The 17,615-nt window shown below is 43.0% G+C and overlaps 1 protein-coding gene across 1 annotated transcript in view; it reads right to left on the bottom strand.

Annotated features, from left to right (window-relative positions):
- The window catches only part of carm1l (coactivator-associated arginine methyltransferase 1, like), a 109,392-nt gene that overhangs the window by 11,852 nt on the left and 79,925 nt on the right, over nucleotides 1-17,615 (bottom strand). Inside the window, exons 10-12 of the mRNA XM_060841044.1 lie at nucleotides 12,423-12,512; nucleotides 10,897-11,034; nucleotides 2,660-2,749 (exon numbers count right to left, since the gene is read on the bottom strand). Coding sequence (XP_060697027.1) covers nucleotides 2,660-2,749; nucleotides 10,897-11,034; nucleotides 12,423-12,512 — 318 coding nt within the window. The remainder of the gene's footprint in view (nucleotides 1-2,659; nucleotides 2,750-10,896; nucleotides 11,035-12,422; nucleotides 12,513-17,615) is intronic.

The following is a 17,615-nucleotide window of genomic DNA, read 5'->3' as shown; positions in this document are numbered from 1 at the left end:
TCTACACCAGCTGTTATGTTAACTACCTGCCCTTTCTAATTCACTTTTCTTCATCTGGTCCGTTGTGTAACAGATACACAGCACTTCCAGGTGTCAAAACCAAATTCCTTTGAACTGAATCGAGTGTTTCCACATCAACCACCAAACTGGATAGTGATGCATCCTCTGTGTGAGAAAATCTTTCCACATCTCCCCTCTAATGCCTCTAGTCATTGCCTTAAATTGGTGCCCCTAGTAAATAATATTACTGCTAAGGCAAACAGGTCATCCCTGTCCACTCTACCTTAGATCCTCATTATTTTGTTAGACCTCATCCTGCAGCCTCCTTGGTTCTAAGGAAAAGAATCCTCGTCCATTCAATCTTTCATCGCAGCTAAGTGTAATTCTCAATCACGAGCAATAGCCTGGTTAATCTCCTCTGTACTCTCGAGAGCAACTGCGGCCTTGCTGAAATGTATACTGTACACAAAACCCCAGCTGTGGCCCAACCAGTTCCATGGAGTTAGTGAAGACTGCAGATGTTGGAAAGTCAGTGTCGATAAAATGTGGAGTTGGAAAAGGCACAGCAGGTCAAGCCGCATCAGAGGAGCAGGAGAGTCAATGTTTCAGGCAGGATCCTTCATCAGGACTGGGGAAGGATCCTACCCAAAATATCAACACCCTCGCTCTTCTGATGCTGCTTAATCTGCTGTGTGTTTTCCAGCTCCACATTTTATTGACACTTATCTGGTTCCAGTAATACAACCCTGTTTTTGTATTCAATTCCTTAAAATAGTATCCTTTTTTTTAAAATTGCCTCACCTCCCAATCTTTCACCTTCGGACACCCAAGGACATATACTCCAACATCTCTCCCTTTCTCTACCTCTCTCAAAACCCTCCCGTTTATTGTGTAATCTCTTACTTTGTTTGCTCTCCCCAAGTGCGTTATTTCACACTTCTCTGGGTTTGAAGTTCATTTGTTGCTTTTCTGTCCGCTCGTCCATACCCTCGATATCACTCTGCAGTCAATAGCCACTCTCCTCACAATCAACTGGCAGCTCTCGTTCATTCCCAATTATACATTTAAGTCCAAGTCATTGAGATATACCATAAAGAGTACAGGACCCAGCACAGCTCTGTGGAACACCTCTGCAAACTGTTCTTCATTCATAAGAACAGCCACTGACCAATACCATTTATTTCCTGTCACTGAGTTAATTAAGGATCCAACTTGCCATATTCCTCTGTATTGCATTGGCTTTAACTTTTCTGACTAATGTTATGTTATATGCATTTATAACTGTGTAACTGACGTCACCCTCAACATTTCTTCTTGTTTTTAGGTTTCCTCAATAATTTCACTAAACTTATATAATGCAACTTCAAGCAAATATTTTAACCCATACGTCTACATTAGTAAAGTAATAGAAGCCTTGTACCTGTGTTTTGAATCATACAATCACTACAGTGTGAAAGCAGGCCGTTCAGCCCATACCAACCCTCTGAAGAGCACCCACCCCTTCTGTAACTCTGCATTCCTCATGGCTAATCCACCCTAACCTGCACATCTTTGGACTGCAGGAGGAAACCCACACAGACATGGGGAGAATGTGGAAACTCCCCACAGGCAGTCACCCGAGGCTGGAATCGATCCTGGGGTTCCTGGTGCTGTGAGGCTGCAGTGCTAGCCATTGAGCCACCGTCTAGCACTAGCTTCCACATTCTCAAAAATATTCGACTTTTTCGGATCATAAAATGCAGAGTTCAATTCTTGACAATGTTTTTGATTCAATGGTGGTCTAGTGTATTGATAAAGGAGTTTCTGGGGGAAAAAAAATTCCACACAGAAATAGTCTGATCTCAGCAAAATACATCAGGGCAGAGTGACAGTGGCAATGAGAAATTCCCACTGGAATGACAGAATTGAGAAGGAATAGAAAAATAAGGGGGGAATAAATTCATTATAAATCCATAAAATGACTTGGGAGCCATATTCAATATCTACTTCCTAAATAAGGGTGTAGAGTGATGCTGAGCAGTATAAAAACGAGTTATGAGAAGGAGGTAAACAGAAATAAGAAACTAAGTAGCGATTAATATTTTTTGTATGTTTGATCCACACTGTTAAATATGAAATCCAAAAATTACGAACCTTTTAATGTTTATGTTGTGCAGCAGAATTAGGTCACACTGATATTTTTTCTTTATTCATTCATAAGATGAGGGCATCACTGACTGGACCACCATTTATTACCCATCCCTAATTACCCAGAGGGCAGTTCAGAATCCACCACATTGCTGTGGGTCTGGAGTCATATGTAGGCCAGACCAGGTAAGGATGGCAGTTTCCTTTCCTAAAGGGCATTAGTGAACCAGAAGGGTTTTTTTGACTTCTCACAATTGATTCATGGTCATTGTTAAGCTCTTATTTCCACATTTTGTTTTACTGAATTCAAATTCCACCATTTGCTGTGGCAGGATTTGAACCAGGGTCCCAAGAACTGGGTCTCAGGATTAACAGCACAGGGACAATATGTCTGGGCCATTGTCCCCCCCATTCCTGTTTACTCCTTTGTTTAAAACATTTCATTAGCCAGTAACTCTACTCATTTGTTGATATTATTTTAAGAAACACTGTAATAGTGAACTATTGCCTTTTACGGTATCTAAACACTTACCTGAAGAAAGGATTCTTTAAGTCTAGGAGGTTTCCAGATTTGAAGCCAGTTTGGTCCATCATTCCCATAATGTGAATATCATAGCTTTGTCTATGATGGGAAAACAAAAGAAAATCCAAGTAATCTTATTGTCATCATCTCTGATAAAAGTTTAAAGGGACACGACTTTATTAAAACTGGGAAAATTGTAGATAAATTGTCTTCTCAGTCCTATTTTGATAGAGACTTTGAGAACATTACAATCCACTGATATGGCTTCATTTGTTTCATTTTTTTTCACAGTGAAAGACACAAAGTGTACAAATCTTTATTCAATTTCCACCACCAGGAAGATAGGAAAACACCCGAGTGGCCTGTGACAAGCAGTGCCCTTCACATCAAAGGGCAATGCTATGTGATCAAACAGTGAAAGGGGAGGGCAGAGACTAAATCAAAATAGCTTCATTTGTTTCATTCATTCATGGGATGTTGGTGATTGGACCAGCATTTATTGTCCAGCCCTAATTGCCCTTAAGAAGGTGGTGGTGAGCTGCCTATAGTCCATGTGTTGTAGGTAGACCCACAAAGCCATTAGGGAAGGAATTCCAGGATATTGACCCAGTCACAGTAAAGTGATAGTGATATATTTCCAAGTCAGGATGGTGAGTGGCGTGGAGGAGAGTTTGCAGATTGTGTATATCTTCCAGATGGAAGTAGTTGTGGGTTTGGAAGGTGCTGTCAGAGGTTTGGTGAGTTTCTGCAGTGCATCTTCTGGTTGGTACACACTGCTGTTCCTGAGCAACAGTTGTGGAGGGAGTGGATGTTTGTGGATGTGGTGCCAGTCAAGCAGCTGCTTTGTCCTGGATGGTGTCAGGTTTCAGTGTTGTTGGAGCTGCCCCCATCCAGGCAAGTGGAGAGTATTCTACCAGGCGCTCTCTTGTATAACAATGTTATTTCCTCCATTCTCTCCCACCATAGAAATTCTTTGACTGACTAATTTTCATTCAGCTAGCTTTAAAAAGAGTCAATATTGATGCAATGCTTGAATGCTGAATGCTGCTTGAATGGCTGGATACAAATAAGTGCATCTTTTTTGTTATATATTCAATTGTTAGAATCATAGAGTCATACAGCATGGAGATAGATCCTTTGGCCCAATCAGTCCATGCCAACCAACTTTCCGAAACTAATCTAGACCCACCTGCCTGTGTTTGGCCCATATCCCTCTAAACTATTCCTATTCATGTACCTGTCCAAATATCTTTTAAATGGTGTAACTATACATGAATGCACGAAGCATTAGAAATAAGATAGATGAGCTTGAGGCTCTTTTGGAAATTGGCAGATACGATATTGTGGGGATAACTGAGACGTGGCTTCAAGTGGACAGGGTCTGGGAAATGAATATTCAAGGCTACACGTGCTATCGTAAGGACAGAGTGACGGGCAGAGGGGGTGGGGTGGCCTTGTTGGTAAGGGAGGATATTCAGTCCCTTGCGCGGGAGGACCTAGAGTCAGGGGATGTAGAATCAATGTGGATAGAGCTGCGAAATACTAAAGGTAAAAAGACCCTGTTGGGAGTTACCTACAGGCCCCCAAACAGTAGTCTGGATGTCGGATGTAAGTTAAATCAGAAGCTGAAATTGGCCTGTCGCAAAGATGTTACTACAGTCGTTATGGGGGATTTTAACATGCAGGTAGACTGGGAGAATCAGGATGGTATTGGACCTCAAGAAAGAGACTTTGTGGAGTGCCTCTGAGATGGATTCTTAGAGCAGCTGGTGCTGGAGCCTACCAGGGAGAAGGCAATTCTGGATCTGGTATCGAGCAACGAACCAGAATTGATCAGGGACCTCGAAGTGAAGGAGCCATTGGGAAGTAGTGACCATAATACAATAAGCTTCAATCTGCAATTTGAGAGGGAGAGGGTACAACTGGAAGTGACAATATTTCTGTTGAATAAAGAGAACTATGGAGCTATGAGGGAGGAGCTGGCCAAGGTTCAATGGTGCAATACCTTAGCAGGGATGACAGTGGAGGAACAATGGCGGATATTTCTGTGTATAATACCGAAGTTGCAGGATCAGTTTATTCCAAAAAGGAAGAAAGACCCTAGGAGGAGGCATGGGTGGCCGTGGCTGACGAGGGAAGTTAAGAAAGATGTAAAGTTAAAAGAGAAAAAGTATAACATAGCAAAGATAAATGGGAAAACGGAGGACTGGGAAGCTTTTAAAGAACAACAGAGGATAACTAAGAAGGAAATATGCAGAAAAAAAATGAGGTACGATGATAAACTGGCCAAAAATATAAAGGAAGATAGTAAAGGTTTTTTTAGGGTGTAGGTTTGCTCGCTGAGCTGTAGGTTTGATATCCAGATGTTTCATTACCTGGCTAGGTAACATCATCAGTGGCGACCTCCAAGTGAAGCGAAGCTGTTGTCTCCTGCTTTCTATTTATATCTTTCTCCTGGATGGGGTTCCTGGGGTTTGTGGTGATGTAATTTCCTGTTCGTTTTCTGAGGGGTTGATAGATGGCATCAAGATCTATGTGCTTGTTTATGGCATTATGGTTGGAGTGCCAGGCCTCTAGGAATTCTCTGGCATGTCTTTGCTTAGCCTGTCCTAGGATAGGTGTGTTGTCCCAGTCGAAAAGGTGGTTTCGAAAAGAAAACACAGCCAGAAACCCTAACCACCTTACCATATGTCAAAGAAGTTTCAGAAATGACAGCCAGACTACTGAGACCCCTCGGAATCCTAGTAGCACACAAACCCACCAACACTCTCAAACAAAAACTAACAAACTTAAAAGACACAGTACAACCCATGGAGAAAACCAACGTCATCTACAAAATTCCATGCAAGGACTGCCACAAACACTACGTAGGACAAACAGGAAGAAAAGAACCAGGATACACGAACACCAGCTAGCCACAAAAAGACATGACCCCCTCTCCCTTGTAGTCCTACACACGGATGAAAACAACCACCATTTCGACTGGGTCTATCCTAGGACAGGCTAAGCAAAGACATGCCAGAGAATTCCTAGAGGCCTGGCACTCCAACCACAATGCCATAAACAAACACATAGATCTAGAAAACGAACATCACCACAAACCTCAGGAACCTGATCCAGGAGAAAGATATAAATAGAAAACAGGAGACAACAGCTTCGCTTCACTTGGAGGTCACCACTGATGATGTTACCTAGCCAGGTAGTGAAACGTCTGGGTATCAAACCTACAGCTCAGCGAGCAAACCTACACCCTAAACCTCAACCTGAGCTACAAACCTTCACAAACCTTGCAAAAGTTTTTTTTAAGTATATGCAAGGCAAAAAAATGGTTAAGACTAAAATTGGGCCCTTGAAGACAGAAACAGGGGAATATATTACAGGGAACAAAGAAATGGCAGAAGAATTGAATTGGTACTTCAGATCTGTGTTCACTGGGGAAGACACAAGCAATCTCCCTGAGGTAACAGTGGCTGAAGGACCTGAACTTAAGGGAATTTATATTTGCCAGGATTTGGTGTTGGAGAGACTGTTAGGTCTGAATGTTGATAAGTCCCCGGGGCCTGATGGTCTACATCCCAGGGTACCGAATGAGGTGGCTCTAGAAATTGTGGATCCGTTGGTGATTATTTTCTAGAGTTCGATAGATTCGGGATCAGTTCCTGCGGATTGGAGGGTGGCTAATGTTGTACCACTTTTTAAGAAAGGTGGGAGAGAGAAAGCAGGAAATTGTAGACCAGTTAGTCTGACCTCAGTGGTGGGAAAGATGCTGGAGTCTATGATAAAGGATGAAATTAAGACACATCTGGATAGTAGTAACAGGATAGGTCAGAGTCAGCATGGATTTATGAAGGGGAAATCATGCTTGTCAAATCTGGAATTTTTTGAGGATGTAACTCTGAAGATGGACAAGGGAGATTCAGTAGATGTAGTGTACCTGGACTTTCAGAAAGCTTTTGATAAAGTCCCACATAGGAAGTTAGTGAGCAAAATTAGGGCACACGGTATTGGGGGCAAAGTACTAACTTGGATTGAAAGTTGGTTGGCTGACAGGAAACAAAGAGAAGTGATAAACGGCTCCATTTCAGAATGGCAGGCAGTGACCAGTGGAGTACCGCAGGGATTAGTACTGGGATCGCAGCTTTTTACAATATATGTTAATGATATAGAAGATGGTATTAGTAATAACATTAGCAAATTTGCTGATGATACTAAGCTGTGTGGCAGGGTGAAATGTGATGAGGATGTTAAGAGATTACAGGGTGACCTGGACAAGTTAGGTGAGTGGTCAGATGCATGGCAGATGCAGGTTAATGTTGATAAATGTATGGTTATCCACTTTGGTGGCAAGAACAGGAAGGCAGATTACTACCTCAATGGAATCAATTTAGGTAAAGGGGCAGTACAGAGAGAGAGATCTGGGTGTTCTTGTACACCAGTCAATGAAGGTAAGCATGCAGGTACAGCAGGTAGTGAAGAAAGCTAATAGCATGCTGACCTTCATAACAAGAGGGATTGAGTACAGAAGCAAAGACGTTCTTCTGTAGCTGTACAGGGCCCTGGTGAGACCACACCTGGAGTAATGTGTGCAGTTATGGTCTCTAAATTTGAGGAAAGACATTCTGGCTCTTGAGGAAGTGCAGCGTAGGTTCACAAGGTCAATTCCTAGAATGGCGGGATTACCTTACACTGAAAGACTGGAGCGACTGGGCTTGTATACCCTTGAGTTTAGAAGACTGAGAGGGGATCTGATTGAGACATATAAGATTATTAAAGGATTGGACACTCTGGAGGCAGGAAACATGTTTCCACTGATGGGTGAATGCCGAACCAGAGGACACAGCTTAAAAATACGGGGTAGACCATTTAGGACAGAGATGAGGAGAAACTTCTCCACCCAGAGAGTGGTGGCTGTGTGGAATGCTCTGCCCCAGAGGGCAGTGGAGGCCCAGTCTTTGGATTCATTTAAGAAAGAGTTGATAGAGCTCTCAAGGATAGTGGAATCAAGGGTTATGGAGATAAGGCAGGAACAGGATACTGATTAAGGATGATTAGCCATGATCATATTGAATGGTGGTGCAGGCTCGAAGGGCAGAATGGCCTACTCCTGCACCTATTGTTATTGTCTAACTGTATCTGCATCTACCACTTTCTTTTGCAGTTCATTCCACACCTGAACCACCTAAAAAGTTGCCCTTCAGCTCCCTTCCTCCTCTCACCTTAAAAATGATTAGATTAGATTACTTACGGTGTGGAAACAGGCCCTTCAGCCTAACAAGTCCTCACCAACCCTCAGAAGAGGTACCCACCTAATACCCATTCCCCTAAATTTACCCCTTCACCTAACACTACGGGCAATTTAGCATGGCCAATTCACCTAACCTGCACATCTTTAGACTATGGGAGGAAATCGGAGCACCCGGAGGAAACCCGCACAGACAGAGGGAGAATGTGCAAACTCCACACAGACAGTTGCCTGAGGCGGGAATTGAACCCGGGTCTCTGGTGCCGTGAGGTAGCAGTGCTAACCACTGTGCTGCTCACAAAATATGCCGTCTTCTTTCGAATGATCCCACTAAAGGGAAAAGACCTTTGCTACTCACCTTACCTCTCCCCCTCATGATTTAATAAACCTCCATAAGGTCACTCCTCAACCTCTTACACTCCAGCCTCCCCTTATAACTCACACTCTCCAGTTCTGGCAACATCCTGGTAAATCTTTTCTGAACCCTCTCCAATTTAGAAACATCCTTCCTATAGCAGGGCAGCCAGAACTGAACACAGTATTCCAAAAGTGGCCTCACCCACATCTTGTACAACCTAAAGATGATGTCCCAACTCCTATACTCAACAGTCTGATTGGGCAATTAAGGCAAGTGTACCAAATGCTTTCTTAACCACACTGTCTACTTGTGATGCAACTTTCAAAGAATTATGTACCCAATCCTCTCGGTCTCTCTGTTTGACAACACTATCCAGGGCCCTACCATTAACTGTATAAACCTTGCCCTTGTTTGTTTTTCCAAACTGCAATACCCCACATTTATCTGAATTAAACTCCATCTGCCACTCTCAACTCATTGGCCCAAATGTAAACAAAGAAGTGACAGTACTTTTTTTTGAAGATGATAATGTGTACCTTGCTGGTTGTCCTTTCCTGTGTAGTGAGACATTCTCCCATCCTACCACTGTGAACTTAGTGCTCTAAAACATGATGCCAATGCATTGACCTCTTTTTATACCTTTTTAAATCATCCAGGTTGATTTCCTACTGCAGCCTGGAACAGACACGAGGTAGGGACAGCAGCTGCACTGACCACCTATTCCCGTTAGTGTGACACTGGGATCTTTGTACTGTTCAGGCCTTGTTCTTCAATCTTCCAACATTGACACAGGCCCATCAAGATGCACTGCAGCAACTTACCAATGCTCCTTTGTCCAAAACCTCAACCTCTATGACCGTGAAGGACAACAACTGCATTACATGGGAACAATACCACCTGCTCGTTCCCCTCCAAGCCGAATTTGGAATTATCTCTCTGTTCCTTCAAAGGTCAGGTCAAAAATCCTACCTTCATAAAAGCACCAAGAGTGTGTACAAAAACTCCTCAGACTACAAGCCCATCACCATCCTCTCAGTTACCATTAAGGAATGGGCAACAAACACTGGCTCAGCCAGCCATGCCCACACCACATGGGAAAGCTAACAAAAAGGAACACCACCAAAGGTTGTGGTCACCAAGTGATTGGTTCCCTCAAAGCTGACCCATTCTGGGAGAGCAGGAGATTGGTTGGTTGAGGAGTGAAACTCAACGTCTGCACGTGGCTGTCTGTTTTTATCGTGTGAATTTACTGAATGACTCCCCAAATTAAGAAATTATTAGATTTTCCTTTTGTAGCTTTAACACAAATCACAACCAACACAGTTCAAACGTGATGTAACAGTGCATTAAATCTCAAATCTAAAAAAGTTGCTGCCTGACCTGCTGCGCTTTTCCAGCAACACATTTTCAGTTCAAGTAGTCAATGACAAGATACATCTTATGCAACTAAAGACATCTAATTCACTCCCTGGAAAAAGATGGCTCATCACAACTATGCCATTCTAGAATATACTGTTCATTATTCGTGCAGGGTAAGTAAGGAGTTCTACTCAACAATAACACGGACTTTTGAAGCGAGTAGGTATAATTATTACTATTAAGGCACACTTCGAAGAACCCTCTTTCTCTTGGGTCAATACAATTCTGATGGGGTAACTTTTTGGAATTCCCTTACAACTGACCAACTTGTAACACTCCAGTTCAGGCTTTGACCACTTCTGATAAAGCACACAGCTCTGCTTGCACATTGCCTGTCAGAATTACCGCGTCAGTGTGTGGAGCACCTCATGCCTCTAGCTCTCTTTTGAGTCTGCTGACCACATAGCTTTCACATCAGAACTACCATCACGCTCGGACAGTTTCCAGGTCACATTTCTTCATCTTCAAGGAATTTAAAATTGATTTCTTCATAATTGATGAAAACGCACAGTCCTTTTCAAACATTCTTTCAAGCTATTTCAGATTCCACAGACATTTAAAGGTAAGTACACACTTTCCTAATGGATCTAAGGGACAACGTTTTCACTCAGAGGGTGGTACGTGTATGGAATGAGTTGACAGAGGAAGTAGTGGAGGCTGGTACAATTACAATATTTAAAAGGCAGCTGGAGGGGTATATGAATAGGAAGGGTTTAGAGGGATATGGGCCAAGGGCTGGCAAATGGGACTAGATTAGGTTGGGATATCTGGTCAGCATGGATGAGTTGGACTGAAGGGTCTGTGTCCATGCTGTCCATCTCTATGATTCTACTGCTTCTAGGCCAAAAGCTGTCACATGCTTGTGTCAGAGAATTCCACAAGAGAGGGCCCTGTGTCAGGCAGTTATATCTGCCAGTTACAGGCCGGTGAGATGCTTGCTCATTTCCTGGTCTACCAGGAAAATTGCAGGAGGCAGGCCTTGGATATGGTTAAGAAACAATGTCACCCCTGCAGAACAACCAACGGTTAACTCACAACCATCCATTTCACCCCATTTCTCAGACTCCAAACATTCAAAGTGACTGCACTCAAACCATGTTCACTCTTTTTCTGGTTAATATATCTATTTTCACAAACTTATCATCTGTCCATCTTATAGCATGTCTGTACCAACTAAAAACATAACTTTAATGTGTCATTTACAGGTCAATGCATTTTTATTCTCACCGTTTATTAGCCACAAGTAAGACCTTCCCTGAAAATGTTTCACCTTCTTTGGCAATCAGTGGTGTCTGTAGGAGGCATCGCACTTGGTACCAGTGGGTCAGCGGTTCAGCAGGAGATGTCGATAACCAGACTGTTTTTCTGAAAAGGAAAGATTTTATCCATTAAATATCGGAAGTGTGATTGCTGTTTTACTAAAGTAATTAACAAAAAGGATGAGCACAGTGTGACAAAACAGCTCCTTTAACAAGGCTATGCAGTTCTTGGTTTTTTTTTAGAGAGGTCGTAAACAACACACACTTCGAAAAGTCTGGAGGTGAAGGGTTTTAGGGTCAATTTGATAAAAGCTAACAGATATTGCCTCAGGCAGAAGGCTTTCAAGTTTTTTAAAAAAAACACTTTCACAATGAAAGGGGAGTGGCTAGTTCTCCCAGCTCAGCTTTTCTCTGGTTGGGTTTTTTTTAAAAGTAGTAATGTGAAGAAAGGTCATTGGACGCAGGTCCAGGCCAGTCCTGTCTGACTTCTCTCCTGTAAGACCCTGTGATTGATTTTACCTTTTGTGCCAAGGAGTGTTTATGGGATTGTTGTAAGTATTTGGAACAGCATCATTAAATTGGGATAGTCTGTTGGGTTTTTGGACAGGATAAGTTATTCAGTATTCTGTTTTCTATTGTTCATGTTTCATTCAGTAATTTTGTAAATAAATTCTATTTTTTTCAACAAAGTAGTTTGACCAGCTGCATCCCTCCTGAATATCCACTGTCCACCTGCTTAAAACAACTAGCAAAGTGAGGATCTGGGCTACTTTCTTGATATGTTTTGAGTGGGTCTGGCCTGGTCCATAACAATAGTCACATTAAAAAAATGCTTTTACTAGTCAAGTACTAATGAGCACAGATGGAAGGGGTTTTTTAACCACATCAGTAATATAACTGAGTGCTCTGTTAAAAGTTTTTGATAGTACTGGGGCTCAATTCCCATCTAAACCTCCTGCCTTTCACCTTTAAATTATATCCCTTATTTATCAACCCTGCAAGGGGAAAACCTGCTTTCTATCCATCTTGCCTATGCCCCTCATAATCTTATGTACCTCTCAATCTTTTCTGCTCCAAAAATAACCATCTGAGCTTATCTAGCCTTTCTTCATCACTGAAATGCTCCATCCAGGCAGATTCCTGGTGAATCTCTTATGCACCCCCTCCAGTACAATCACATCCTTCCTGCAGTACTTCAGCTGTGGTCCAAACAAAGTTTTGTACAACATCTTGGGATTTTTAAAAAAATAAAGGCACTGTACCTAATTGTTGCTATTATTTGGTAGAAGAGGTTTTATTATCCTCCTGCAAATAACAACCTGAGATCAGATAATCCGACATATTTCCTGGATAACAGCAAAATGCATTTCTTGCGGAATGTGAGTTCAGTCACTGTTTTTTGTTACATTTCTAAAACAGAAATGTTAATTATTATAACAAAGTACAACCTCCTTGAGAGAAAATGGGATATTATGAGAAGCTAAATACACTTACTGTGTACCCACAAATGCCACATCAAACCAAAATGCTAAGCCATGGACTGGTCCAGACTGAAGAATGTGGAAGACAAAGGGGATCTCCATTCTGCAAAATAAAAATGAATACTGTTACTATTCCTTGGAATAAAAAGCTATTTATTAGAATTCTGATTAACTGAAGAAATATACAAGGAATACTGCAGCATTTTTATAATACAGCTGGCTTTCAATCCTGCACAGAACAATAAAATCATATACAAGTAATTTACTAACCCTACAGTCTCTGTCATCTTGTCCACTTGAAGCAAAGATCAGAGACTCACGTGCATTATGCATCTAATTTTCTGCCCAGTTAGTTAGAAGATCTCTTCACCATTCAAAAAAATAACAAATCCATTTACAGGATGTGGGCGCTGCTGGCCAGGCCAGCAGTTATTGCCCATCCTTAATTGCCCAGAGAGCAGTTCAGAGTCAACCACATTGCTGTGGGTCTGGAGTCATGTGTAGGCCAGACCAGGTAAGGGTGGCAGTTTCCTTCCCTAAAGGACATTAGTGAGCCAGATGGGTTTGTTTTCCCAACAATTAACGTGAGATTCATGGTTAGACTGTTAATCCCAGACTTTTATTGAGTTCAAATTCTACCATCTGCAACAATGGGATTCACACCCAGGTCCCCAGAATACTATTTGGGTGTCCCATTCATTAAGAAATAATAATACCACTATGCAATCGCCTCACAATAGTTTCCCCCACAAGAGTCACAAAATTACTTCGAAGATCTCCTTTCTCTCTGAAAAGACAACAGTTTGAAGTCAGTTCCTAGTAAGCAAAGTTTCATTCTGAGAATTCTTAAAACAGGCATTAAATTAGATGTCTCACCACTGTATAGCAAAGGGAATAGAAACGTGCAATAATACGCTCAGCAGGTCTGGCAGCATCTGTGCAGAGAACTCAGAGTTAATGTTTCAGATTCAGTGACCCTTCTTCAGACCCATACTGACGGAGGGTCATTGGACCCGAAACATTAACTCTGCCTTCTCTCCACAGATGGTGCCAGATCTGCTGAGCTTTTCCAGCAATTGTCTCTTTTTGTTTCTGATTTTGACATCTGCAGTTCTTTGGTTTTTTTTACAATAGTTTGCACTTTTCAACATGAAGGAAAACTGAGCAAACGCAAAATCTTAAGGTAAGTTCTGACACTGGGTACAAAATGTAGGAAACGCCTTGTGTTCATCATCGACATTCTACATCCAGATGATGACAAATTTCTCTCTGTCACTGATATCGCTGGAAGAGGTTTATAAAATGATAAGAGGCATGGAAAAGACAAATAGACAAGGTCTTTTTCCCAATGTCAGGGAGTCAAAACTAGAGGGCACAGGTTTAAGGTGAGAGGAGAAAGATTTAAATAGGGAGCCAAGGGGTAACATTTTCACACAGAGATTGGTGCGTGTATGGAATGAGCTGGCAGAGGAACTTGTACCGGGCTACTTATTCTCTGTTGCAAAGAAAACAGGCCAAGCATACTGATAGCAATTTCAGGATGTGTACAGGAATTAGGAGGTCATGTTGCTACTGGACAGGACATTGGTTAGCCCACTATTGGAATACTGCACTCAATTGTCGTCTCCCTGCTACAGGAAGGATTTTTGAAACTTGAAAGGGTGCACAAAAGATTTACAAGGATGTTGCCACGGTTGGAGGATTTGAGCTATAGGGAGAGGCTGGGGCTGTTTTCCCTGGGGCGTCGGAGCTGAGGGGGTGACCTTATAGAGGTTTATAAAATCATGAGGGGCATGGATCGGATAAATAGACAAAGTTATTCTGGGGGAGCCCAGAACTGAAGAGCACAAGTTTAGGGTGAGAGGGGAAAGATATAAAAGAAACTCAAGAGGCAACTTTTTCACACAGAGGATGGTACGTGTATGGAATGATCTGCCAGAGGAAGTGGTGGAGGCTGGTACAATGACAACATTTAAAAGGCATCTGGATGGGTATATGAATAGGAAGGGTTTGGAGGAAAATAGGCCAAGTGCTGGCAAATAGGACTGGATTAGGTTGGGATATCTGGTCGGCATGGACGAGTTGGACCGAAGGGTCTGTACTGTATAACTCTATGACTCTCCTCTCAGACAGTGATTACGCTAGGTACTGCTGTCTAAGAAGTCAAAGTAGAACTGAATCTTTCGCTGAAGTGTAATCTGTGGTGAATTTAGTGGAACGGTTCTCTCTGTGAGGCGGGGTAAGTTTTCTTGCTGGTTTTATTGCCATCTGAGCCCTTGCACTGAGAATCTCATCCTATTTCTGTCCCAGATTCAAACCTGCGGAGGAACTCGCATAAGGGAGTCCTTCATAAGACCTTTGGGCACGCGCTACCTTCCAAAGCAGGCAGCTGCCACCTCTAAGCTGTGTGAGAGATGACAGAGATGGGGAGACTGGCATCACGCTCCTTGGAGGGGGATGGGAAGTTGTTGTGGACGGGGCAGTGGAGGGGAGAAGAATCTTCTTCCTGGTGGCTGGGCCACACCATGCCAGCGTGGGCAGCGATTGCTTCCCAAATCGATGCCATCTCTAGGTTGAGAGGAAATGGCAGCACAGTATGAAAGAGATTAAGGATTTTCTCTGCCCCCCGCCAGGGTGAGTGTAATACTCTGATCTCTGTACCAGCGTACCCACCTCCCATGCAGGTGTAAGCTCTGATACCCTCTCTGCTGCACTCACTCTCATTACCCCCCACTAACCCATGCCCTCCACTTTCTCTCAGAGCACTTCCAACACATTCACCCTCCATGCACCTGCGTTGATAGCCATACCACACACTTTCATCTTATTCATTCAACTCTTTTATATCATTACAAGAGAAGACATCCCATAACAGCCTGTGCCATCAGGCAGGTGGTGCATTGCCAGGTGTCCATCTCCTCATCGCTCTGTGGAAAGGATTTTACCCGAGGCAGGATGTGGGGATGTGGAGACATCCATGATCTGAATCTGAATGAGTAACACTTATCACCTCATTGCGACAATCACATGAACCAGGGATCAGTATAAGAGTAGGGAAGTTTAACTGCAACTCTACACGGTGCTGGTCAGACCACATCTGGAATACTGTGAGCAATTCTTAAGGGGCTTCACAGGGCAAATTCTGAGAGAATGCTTCCTTCATGGGAGAATCTAGGACCAGAGGGCATAGCCTCAGAATAAAGGAGCACCAATTTAAGACTGAGATGAGGAGGAATTTCCTCAATCTGACGGTTGTGATGTTTTGGAACTCCTTGCAACGGAGAGCTGTGGAGGCAGAGTGCCAGTGTACAGTTAAGGCTGAGATAGATTCTTGATCAGTCGGGAATCAAGGGTTATGGAGAAAAGGCAGGAAAGTGGACATGAGGAATGTTGGATAAACCATGATTCTACTGAATAGTGGAGCAAGCTTGAGGGGCTGAATGGCCTACTCCAGTTCCTATTTCTGATGGTCTTAAACACCATTACTAACCAATGTCTACAAGACTTTCTGCCTCACAGGTAGACCCATCTTCCCACGGAGCAGCCCACCTTGACCATTAAGGGAGGAGCACTACATCCTGGAACACTAACAGTAACAACACTTCACTGGGCTCATCTCTGAATGTGAGCGAGGGAGAAATACCTGAAGACACTGGAACCCTCAACACATCTCAGTCACCCAGTGCCCTTTGGCCTCGCCCTCCCAAAGCACCAGGACAAACTGGCTCCACCCCATCCTCACAGCACGAGACCGCAATGCACCAGAGCAGGAGGGACAGGAAGTAGGACATTATACACACGGGCAATAGCTGGAAAATTTGTACATAGTTTGTCAATCATTATATCTGATGCAAATAATTTAAGGCCTAAGATGATGGAACAGCAGTCAGTCATTCAGTTCCTATACCACCATTCAGTAATGTCATGGCTGATCTGCTCATCCTCAACTCCAATTTCCTGCCTTTATCCCCAGGACTCTTGATTGCCTTACTGAGTAAAAATCTGTCTGTCTCAGTCCTGAATACACTTAGTGACCCAGCCTTGACAACCCTCTGCAGTAAAGAATATGACAATTCACTATCCTTTGAGATGAAATTTCTCCTCACCTTGGTCTTAAATATGTGACCCTTATTCTGAGGTCATGTCCTCTGGTCCTAGACTCACCCACAGGGGGAGATAATCATGTTCTTAAATCTCCTCAGAATTTTGTAGGTTTCAATAGATCACCTCTCAAGCACTGTGTACAGTATCGATCCCCATATTCACAGAAGGATATAAATGCAGTGGAAGTAATTTGGGGAAGGTTTATTGACTAATATCTGGAATGGGCAACACCTTTTAAGAAAAGATTGGACAGGCAAAGCTTGTATTTGTAATTGTTCAGAAGAGTAAAAGGTGACTTAATTGAAACATGTAAGATCCTGTGCCATGTGGAAAGGATGTTACCTCATGGAACATAAGAATTAGGAGCTGGAGTAGGCCATTTGGCCCATCAGGCCTGCTCTGCCATTCACTAAGATCCTTTTATGGATTCAGCTCCACGTACCTGCCCACCCACCACGACCATTAACTCCTTCACTGATCAAAAATCTATCTTTGCCTTAAAAACAGTCAACGAGGTAGCCTGAACTGCTTCACTGGGCAGGGAATTCCACAGATTCACAACCCTTTGGGTGAAGAGGTTTCTCCTCAACTCCATCCCAAATCTGCTCCCCCTTATTTTGAGGCTCTGTCCCCTAGTTCTAGTTTCACCATCCAGTGGAAACAACCTCACTGCTTCTCTCTTATTTATTCCCTTCATAATTGTTTATGCTTCTATAAGATCCCCCCTCATTCTTTGAAAGGAAGAATATGGTACTAGGGGTCACTGTTTCAAAATAAGGGATTGCCCATTTAAGGTCGAGGTAAGTAGAATGTTTTTTTCACAGAGAGCCGTGAGTCTTTCTAACTTTGATTCTACCTGTAGACTTTGCAGACCATAGGGATGCTGTCTTATTAGACAGAGGGAAATAACTGGCGGTGGTTTAACCTGTGGGTCACTACACCTCAGGTGAGGGGAGAGGTTGAGAAGGAGAGTCTTTCATAGTAACCTCAGCTGGTGCTGGGAATTGAACCCACGCTGTTGGTGTTACCCTGCATTGTAAGCCAGCCATCCAAGCTAACTGACCCAGCTCCAAGTGCATATGTTTGCATATAATCATATCTA

Source organism: Hemiscyllium ocellatum, chromosome 2, assembly GCF_020745735.1.
Source record: "Hemiscyllium ocellatum isolate sHemOce1 chromosome 2, sHemOce1.pat.X.cur, whole genome shotgun sequence".
In the NCBI taxonomy this organism is placed as follows: domain Eukaryota; kingdom Metazoa; phylum Chordata; class Chondrichthyes; order Orectolobiformes; family Hemiscylliidae; genus Hemiscyllium; species Hemiscyllium ocellatum.
The sequence above is the reverse complement of the archived record's forward strand: the minus strand, read 5'-3'. Positions and strand labels throughout refer to the sequence as shown.